Here is a 9,986-nt window from a genome sequence, read left to right as displayed (position 1 = left end):
AAAGGTGCACAGCAAATTGAATTGCCTTCTATATAGCAGTGAACAGAAACCCAGATCTACTTTTTTTGCTAAAGTTTTTGATATAGTACCGCACAGAAGGTTATTTAATTACTAAATGAAGGTGGCCTTGAACATAATATAGGTATTTTACTTGAATAGATAACTGACCGAAACGCCATTTATAAAAAGTGATTGTAAATTTCTAATTTCTAAGACAGTGTTGTTAGTAGAGTACTTCAGGGATTTGTTGTTAGTTCTTTGCTTTTTTATTTGCTCATAATTGAGGTAAACCTTGAGTTCTGCATTAAGTACTGTCTCTATTGTTGCTAATGATACAATATTATGCCAAACTATAAGTTCCATGCAGGATATTCCTAGTTTGCAGAGAGATTTGACTATATTGGAGAACTGAGCAGCAAATTTGCAGATTAGATTACTAAATGTGTTGATGAATGCAAGGTTATGCATGTTGGTAGACATAATAATAACTGCTTGTAATACATTAATTGTAATGTTTAGGGGACTCCATAATTGAGATGGATTTGGGATTTTTTTTTGTGTAAAACATACGCTAAGCAGTGTCAGTCAGCATTTACTAAGGTCAATTTAGTAGTCTTACAAAAAAAGGGCATTAACTCAAAATATAAAATAAATATAGATATATGGTACAGCAGTGTATGCAGTGCAGCTTTGGGTCCTAGTCCACAAGAAGGACATGAAGAAGCTGGAAAGAATGCAGTGACATTCAACTAAACTAGTAAAAAGAATTAAAGATTTATTATGAAAGATTGTCATGGCTGGGGTTGTTGTTTTTTTTTTTAAATGTGCTTCCAAAGGGACTTGATTACATATATATTAGAGCACATTATAACCTGATAGAAAATAACAAAAAACAAGAGGTCACTCATTCACGCTTTCATTTGAAGCAGCATAAATGGTTCTTCATGGTGGGGGCAGTGATGTTGTGGAATACTTTGCTGGGTGATGTTGGGATGGCAGATTCTATAAACACCTTTAAGCAGGGGCGATCCTGGCCCCTCCGCTGGCTGAGGCAGCAGCAGTTGCTGCTGCCCCCCCTCCCCCAGAAATTCGCTCTTAAAGTACCAGGAGTAGCATTTTTGCTGCCCCTGGTACCTAGTGGGGCGCTGCCGCCTGAGGCGACAACCTCAACTCGCCTCATTGGCGAAGCACCCCTGCCTTTAAGATAACCTTCTACAAGCATAATATCCAAGGCTACAGTAATCTCAAAATGTAAGTTAGTTTTATATATGTAGAAATATATACACTTATGGTGACCATAGATCTGCCATGTTTTGTGTTACCTTATTAACTGCACTGAAATAGGAGAAGTTCACATCTAGATTTTCCTTCATAAGGAGAGACGGTGCAACAGCAGGTCTGATTTTCTGTGTGAGCCCATAACTCAGAGATACTAGATACCGAACAGTTTTATAAACTAACAGTTTTAGTTTTATACATGAGCAGTGGCTTATAGTTTTATTAATGGTCGACCAGAAAGGCCATTATCAGAACAACCAACTGACTGGTATCTACAAATGTATTGGCAGGTTAGAAAACCTGATCAATTTATGCTTGTTCTCTGTGCACAGACAAATCAGAAATGAATCCTTGCATATGATTGCTAGCTTTTAGCGATGTCAAAAAACCTGGTGAAGCAAGAAAATACCCAATTTCTATCAAATGGAAGTGCATAGTTGTGGTTACAGGACAGGACAGCATAATTAGCAATATAAAGCTGAAACATTGATTTGTGAAATGAGACCATAGAAAGTGGTTAGTTTGAATACTACAGTCTAGGATCCAACATCATGACACTGTATGTATGTGCTACTATTGCAGAAAGTATTAACAAATGGAGTTCCTTTATTGGCAAAAAAATGTTTTTCTCATAAACTCCAAAACCTGAGCAAAATGCAGACTTCTCTGCAGGTCCAAGTGAACATTGTATTACATAGGATCAGGGCCATCTACAACCATTGCATACTGTACTGGCTTTAAATCTGATATAGGCTCTGATTTACTGTATATGATGTGTGTGCATTCAACATTTTTCAAATAACCCACATTTTGCCAACATTTATGTAAAAAAATGGTAAATGGCACATATGAAATAAAAGGGATCATGATTATAAAAGGAAAAAAATTGTTTTACTTTCTTGGTTTGAGAAAAATACAATTATTATTCAAAAGCCCCCATTTAAACCCAGTGGTGTATATGAGATCAGAGCAAACACCTTCAAATGGATGTATTACACAACATTATGGGGCAGATTTATTTTTTGCATTTGCTATCCTGAATTTTCTTTGACCTGAATTACAGCAAAATACAAACATTAAAGAAAAGCTTTATAGTCAAATAAAGTTATAAACTGCTATTGCCTTCAGCTCAAGCGTGGCTTTACACAGCACTGTCTGGCTAAGACGTTGCTTTGGCAAATACTTCATTAGTTTGTAGTGCTTGCTGGAAAAGGAACATGGTCAAAGCCATGTAGAATCTCTGTTTCAGTGACCTGATTCGGTGGGATTTGGCTTTTGAGAATCATTTGAGTTTTGCTGACTTTTTTTCTCATTTTCATAAGTGTCCTGAGGCTGTACAGCCCGTGTTATGGTAACCTGTTGGGTCTCGGATATTGGAAATGGCTTCCTTATGTTTGTCTGCTGGTAAGAAACATGGCCAGACCGTGCTTGCTGTGGGCTTGGATTAGTGCATGATGTGTATCTAAATGATTCTCCCCTGCTTGCACCATGGTTTGAAATCATAAAGTTGTTGTTTCCAATTTGCACTCCTGTGGCATTTTGAATAGTAATATTAGGGCCTGAAAAAGAAACAAGATATTTTTAAAGCACATACATTACTGTCAATGGCATGTGAATACATAATTGACTTAATGGATTTCCTTTTTCCACAAACAAAAAGCTGCTACTATGCCATCCCTTGAACGTTACTTGACTGTTCTATTTCTGTGGTTCATGTATATGATATCGTAGTGTATAACTATATGAGTATGTATGCGCATTTATGTATAAAGAGTATATGTTTGAGGGCAAGTTAAAGCCAATAAGAGATGGTTGGTTAATTTATTTTATGCCTTATCATTTGAAGGAACAAAAGTATATCTTATTTTATTTATGAATAAAAAAAGATGGGAAAGGAAATTTAAATGCCACAGTGGCACAATAGAAGAAAAAAACGATGAGGCTCTTGGCCTTGGAAGGAGTACAGAAGATTAAGATCCTGCTGTGGTGGATTACACAAAATGACACTGACATGTTTCTGCAGTGGAACATGAAGTATAAATAGCACTGGAGATGGTATTAGGTGGATTCGATTAAGGGAGATTGAAATGTCACCGGAGTGGAATCAATTCAGGGAAGAATGGATGTTATTATATTATTCAGATGGAAGATAGAATGTGTGGATTAGATGCTTAGATAGTACATGTATAGTTAGAGATAGAGAGAAAGTAAAGGTGGCCATAGACGCAAAGATCCGATCGTTTGGCGACATCGCCAAACGAGCCGATCTTTCCCGATATGCCACTAACGGGCATGGCTACTTGGGGGTAATCTGAACGTTCGGCCCTATGGCCGAACAATCGGATTACGATGAGAGCGCATTGGGCTCCGGTGGGACAGTCGGGACAAAATCAAACTGGTCCGATCGACCAAACGACTGATCTCCGCCGGACGAAAAATGTCATACTCTACACACGGTCCAAAAAGGATCTTTGCGTCTATGGCCACCTTAAGTATAGGTTTTCAGACTGCGGGACTGTCCCTGGTGGTTGTGCTTTTGGTGATGTTGTTATAAATTGCTATGTCCAATGGAGGGCTGTGCAAATTGGAAGCTTAAACTGTCTGAAAACTTTTGGAATTGTATAATTTGTTGGATAGTTGACTAAAAGGAAGGATACTGCTGTCAGTACTGATACTGTGAGTTAGAGGAAAAATGATATGGAAAATGCTGTCCGGGTTTAAAATGAAAGTAGGAAAGTAGGCTGTAGTTTCAAGAATGTGTGAAATTAGAAAATGTGTTGAGTTACTGACATCTGGCATCTGGGGATCCACATGTCACAGGATACAAGTGGTCGGCTAACTGTAAGCAAACAGCCAGTGTATGAAAGTGGGAAAGCAGAAAGGGAACTGAGAGAACAGAGAGTTTAAAATCAATTGTGATGTGATAAAAATTTAAATTCACCTTATGTGTAGAATGGATTTATTGCAGACAGGTGTCAGAAAGAGCCTACATTACAATAAAGATCTTACATTACAATCCTACTTTACAATCCTACATTACAACTGAAATTCCTTAATCATCTGTGGGGAAAAAAACCCATCATAGCAAAATATCCAGTAAAGATAACTAATCAAATTGCAGGTTTTAGAGAAAACTAGTATGTTGATCTTTGACAAAACCATGAAACATTGCTCTGTGTTAACGGGATAGAAATATTCTAATACTTTTCCGTAGAAGTCTTTATTTTTTACACAGTTTGGACATTTAACTGATATCTGGTTGCTAAGGCTAAATTACCCTAGACCCCAGGAAGAAGTTAAGAAGTGAAAATTGAATATAAACAGAAGAGAATACGAAAGAAAGGCAATATAAAATATGAATAACTCTATATTTGAAGCCTCGCACTCAACGTGTTTTTTGGTTGCTGGGATCAGTGACCTACGAAATCAGGTAGCACCTTCAGTTGCTTGCTGGAAATAGGTAGAGCAGAAACAGTAGTACAGATATGGGACCTGTTATCTTGAATGCTCAGGACCTTTAACGGATCTTTACATAATTTGGATCTTCATACCTTAAATCTAGTAGAAAATCATTTAAACGTTAAATAAACCCAATAGGCTTATTTTCCAATAAGGATTAATTATATCTTAGTTTGGAGCAAGTACAAGGTACTGTTTTATTATTAAGGTGAGGAGGGAAATCAATTTTAAAAAGATTATTTGGATAAAATGGAGTCTATGGGAGACAGACATCCTTTAATTCTGAGCATTCTGGATAACAGTTTTCTGGATAAAGAATACCATACCTGTAGTTCAAACACTATACAAGATAAAAAGGAGGACCAATTAAAAAGTTCATGGAAAGGGTGCATCTATAACATAGTAAAATCTAGTTTTAATGTAAACTTCCCTTTAAACGTTTAGCTAGTGAATTAATTTCTGCTTACCAGGGTTATAGTATGGAGGGTTGAAATACTGAAAAAGAAAGAAAGAGCATAGTTAGAACTTTAATTTTCCATGCTTAGTTTGCTTTACACAGTTCCACATGCACTAAAATAATGCTCAGGATAAAATAAATATGCCACAGGGGGCATCTAATATTAATTGTTTACATGGCATTAAGGATAAAGTATTTTTTTTATAAAGCATTTCTTGTGTCTACAATCTTCCATTAATGTTTTAAGGGAATTTTTTTGCCCTTTGTTTGCACTTTGCACACTGCCTTTGAAGCATTGCTGAGATATGTAGCTGCTCTGAAGAATATAGCACTGGTGCTATATTCATGGATGGTGGGAGAGGTAAGACATGTAGGCTTCCCTCCTCCCTAACTCTGTGTCATTCAGATGTACAAGTTAGGGAGTGATGAAAGACGCATGCCGCAATGGGACTCTGACCATAGCATCTGTCCAATGCAAGCAGTAAGGACTAGGGATGCACTGAATCCAGGCCGAATAGCAAACCAAATCCTAATTTATAAATTAGGGGCAGGAAAGGAAAAACTGGAAAATATTTTTTCTTTGGTTTTTGGTGACAAAAAGGACACGTGATTTCCCTTCCCGCCCCTAATTTACAAATTTACATATGCAAATTAGGATTCAGATTAGGTTCAGCCAGGCCGAATCCTGCTGAAAAAGGACAAATCCTATCTGAATCCTGAACGGAATCCTGGATTCGGTGCATCCCTAGTAAGGACAGGGTCTGACCTGTACCTCCTGACACTGACCTCTGTTTCTTGTGCAAAATTGTCACGGTAAAAGGAGCAGAGTGCAGCATTAAAGGACAAGGAAAGGGTAGGAATGAGTCAATCTCTATTAAAATCCATGCCTACAGTGATGCCATCCGTTCTTTCCATTTCCCTCTTGATTACGTGCTTTGTCAGTGCAATTCCCATGCTATAGGCAAAACTGCTTACTTCTTTATGAAAACTTCTCATCATACATCACTCTTTCATGGACTAAGACTTTCTGGCATGCGCAGAATGCTCCAGGATGGGCAGCACATGTGCATAAACAATCTTTGTGAATGCGCCGTCTAGTTTATGAGAAGACATGCTGAACCTGGAAAGTCCTGCCTTCTACAAGTTTGCACAAATGGAAGCGGCCTACAAACGTTGCCATAGTGATGTACTACTCTACAGAAGGAATACACACCGATTGGCAAGTTCTTAGTACTGAATCCTCCTGTGAGCCAATCTGTATTTACTACTGTTCCGTCCTGTTTTGTCTTGCCAGCACTGCCTATTAGAATCTGCTGTCCTGCATTCCCCTATGCTTGGAGTATGCGCATTGAGTTCCGCAGCACCATGATGATGACGTGTTAATAATTAAAATAGCAGCCACAACAGAGGGGGGAATGGAGAGAACTTGGTGATCAGGTACAGGCAAAGGGGCTCAATAATATAGTGTGGAATGCAGTTAAAGCCTTTCCTTGTACTTTAAGGGGGGTGTATGGGTTTGTTATATGCTTTAGCACATAGATTCTACAATTTAATTTGTTCAAGTGGAGCAAAGGACTTACCGGTGTTACATAGTAGCCTCCTGGGTAGAATGGATATCGAGGGTGGTAGACTGAAAGAAACAGCAAAAAAAATCAGAACACCACAAATATGTCAGGATTAGCATCCCTTTCCCATGCTGGTAAGTTCGCATTTGCGAGTGGCAATCTTTAAAGGAGAAATCAACATGTGGGGGAAAAAACCCCTACTCCCCAGCCAGGTAGACCTCCCTCCCTCCTCCCCCCAGGCTAACTAACCCCCAGGGAAATGCCCCATACTCCATTCTTACCCCTCAGCGCAGATTCTTCCAGCGAAGTTCCATGCGTCCATCTTCTGCGTCCTCGGTAAGCTGACTGGGAGATCGAGAATTTCCGCGTAATTTCACGCATGCACAGTTGCGCAAACTGGCAAACTGCTCCAACTGTGCATGTGCAGAAATAACAATCTTGCAGTCAGCTTACAGAGGACGTGGAAGATGGATGCGTGGAACTTCGCTGGAAGAACCTGCACTTAGGGGTAAGTATGTAGTATGGGGCATTTCCCAGGGGGGGGGGTAGATAGCCTGGGGGAGGGAGGTCTACCTGGGGTGGGGGGTAGAGGTTTTTTATCCACAGGTTGATTTCTCCTTTAAGCACTTCTGGGTATTGATGGCCGAATCTGTCCTGTTTCACTTTGCCGGAAATTTTGCCAAACGGCAAAAAGTTTGTAAAACGCATTGAAGTCAGTGAGTGTCAAAATAATTTTGACGAGCGACAATTTTTACACGACTGCCAATTTTTACGTGCACAACTTTTTTGTCCACATGCATTAAAGTCAATGGGCGTCAAAATAATTTTGATGCGCAATAATTTTTATGTGCTTGACAACTTTTTTGTCCAAATGCATTAAAGTCAATGGGCATCAAAATAATTTATTACACAAGCGACTTTTTTTGGTCGCAGCAAACTTTTTCGCCATCAAATTTTTGCAGCAGTTTAGTGAAACTATTTGCAGGTGTGGAAATGCTGAATGCTGAACATACCTGGTCCGGGAAAAGAAGGATGACATTTTTGTTCTGTTGCCTAAGTGAATAATAGAGACAAACAGTAAAATACAGAGGGACAAAGTTATTAAAGGGATACTGTCATGGGAAAACATGTTTTTTTCAAAACGCATCAGTTAATAGTGCTTCTCCAGCAGAATTCTGTACTGAAATCCATTTCTCAAAAGAGCAGAGCAAACAGATTTTTTATATTTCATTTTGAAATCTGACATGGGGCTAGACATATTGTCAATCTCCCAGCTGCCTCCAGTCATGTGACTATACTGTATATATGCTAGCTATCAATAGAAAAAGCAAGATTGCAAAAAAACCTCATTCAAAGTTACATTGGCCCCTCAAGCTGCCATGTTGTGTATGATTTAGAAGTCAAATTGAGCTGTTGTATCTGAAAAGAGCTAATACAATTAACAAGGCTTACTGGGCACCTACCACATCAAAATTGTATCCCCTATCTGAGGTGCAGGTTAACAGACCAATATTGGGGAACATACATGTGTCTAATGATCATGTGTCTAGATCACTCATTAAGTGCATGTGTGTGATTTAGGATTGGCGGGGGTCACACACACATGCATATAACAAGCAAGCTGGATACTCATTATATGCTTGAATGTGTTGGCTGCCTGCACCGGAAGTTTGCTAACAAGACGGGTTTACTGTTATTTACCCCAACCAGATTGTGGGTTCTGTTAAGTCTACACCTCCAATGGGGAAAATAATTTAAATTGAATGAGTACATACTATAACTCTATAGGTTGTGTTTAGGCCCTGGTTAAGCTGGGCAGAAACATTAGGCAGCAAGGCAATCTAAGTAAGTAAAGTAAGTAAATACAATCACAATTCCTTGCGGTAAACTGCAATTTTTGTTTACTGTTCATGAGTATTTGATGCCTTGCTTAAAGAACAGCCCTTTCTATTTGATATGCAATGAAGTGTTCTTTGAATAAACAATTAAATAAATAAAGATGGTCAAAATCCTTGAGTGGAACTTTAGAAGAATATACAGAAAAAAAGACCAAAGCACTGTATTTCTCATTAGAGTCGGTGATGACTCGTCACTTTTCAGCTCTTACAAGAAGCTGTCAGTCATCATAAGATATTTAGAGCACGACTAGTTCAACAGGTTTAAAGATGTTTCTTTAGGTTGACAAGTGAGAAAAATGAAAAACAGATTACCGTTCCCCGTGTTGGAAATTTGGATGAGTGGGGGTGAGAATAATTCTGAAATTGGGTTTGATGTTGAGTTTGATGTTCTCTTGTCATCACTGGTCTGTTGTTTCTAGGCTGTGCCACTATGAGAGTAGAGTAGAAAGTTAAAATGTCTCATTTTATCTGTGAATAAATAAATGCTTCAGGAAGACATTTATTATACAGTACATGTGTGTGTATGAGTTACTGTATGTTTATATTTCATTAATGCAAAGTTAGAATGGCTTTGTTTACTTTGTGCAGGTGGCATCTCTTCTGTGAAGTGCATTGTCTTGAATTTTCTGATTGCTTCTGACATATCAGTGCTGGTGGTCAAAGTTGTGTTCTGAACGGATGGAGAATCTGTCGTGGATTTCATCTTAAAGATGAGAAAAACATTGAGTGAACAGGTGATGAGTTGATAGCCAAGCTTATGTGTGGCACGCAACAATTCACTGGCCTGGCCAAGTCAAATAACTTTGTTATATTTTCCCATAGTAATAATGAATTAGTCAAGGTGGTTATTTTCTTTCCAAAGGAATGCCAATTTAGAATGTACAGAATTGATTAAGTAAAAATAGATGCTGTAAGCCAAGAATGCCCAACCTCCAGCCCATCCGGTGTGAATTACAGTACAACGCTCAGCATCCTCAAAACAGTGAATGAGTAGTTGTGGTATTTTGAAAGCAGACAGAAGTTGTACATCTGTGTTCTAATTTTCCTCTAAAAACATTTATAGTAACACTTCTAAATTTATGGCATATTTGGATTCCTGACAATTTGTTAAGCATTTCATCTTTTTTGAAGAATATTCAAGATCCCTACAGACCTGAGTTTTGTGCGTACTCTCTGGTCTTTGCCACGTCAGGATAGGAGCTGCATGTGGCTGGTGGTTGGTTTCAGCTGGTGGCATGGCTTTATATAAATTAAGATTTCCCAGACACATATTAATTTTCTATAAGCTACTGAACACAATTTTATGTCAGAAATTGTAATGGGCGAATC

General features: G+C 38.5%; 1 protein-coding gene across 4 annotated transcripts in view; it reads right to left on the bottom strand.

Annotated features, from left to right (window-relative positions):
- Positions 1-1,864: 1,864 nt before the first annotated feature.
- The window catches only part of ripk3.L (receptor interacting serine/threonine kinase 3 L homeolog), a 37,552-nt gene continuing 29,430 nt past the window's right edge, over positions 1,865-9,986 (bottom strand). For 3 of the 4 annotated variants that reach the window (XM_018259875.2, XM_041565502.1, XM_041565504.1), the window contains exons 8-13: positions 9,237-9,360; positions 8,970-9,085; positions 7,773-7,812; positions 6,775-6,824; positions 5,205-5,232; positions 1,865-2,837 (exon numbers count right to left, since the gene is read on the bottom strand). In XM_018259875.2, coding sequence (XP_018115364.1) covers positions 2,524-2,837; positions 5,205-5,232; positions 6,775-6,824; positions 7,773-7,812; positions 8,970-9,085; positions 9,237-9,360 — 672 coding nt within the window. In that variant the 3' untranslated portion in view covers positions 1,865-2,523. Of the gene's footprint in view, positions 2,838-4,219; positions 4,265-5,204; positions 5,233-6,774; positions 6,825-7,772; positions 7,813-8,969; positions 9,086-9,236; positions 9,361-9,986 lie in introns of all 4 variants that reach the window. The other variant, XM_041565507.1, reaches the window with a different exon arrangement.

This window comes from Xenopus laevis, chromosome 1L (assembly GCF_017654675.1).
Source record: "Xenopus laevis strain J_2021 chromosome 1L, Xenopus_laevis_v10.1, whole genome shotgun sequence".
Taxonomy (NCBI): Eukaryota; Metazoa; Chordata; class Amphibia; order Anura; family Pipidae; genus Xenopus; species Xenopus laevis.
The sequence above is the reverse complement of the archived record's forward strand: the minus strand, read 5'-3'. Positions and strand labels throughout refer to the sequence as shown.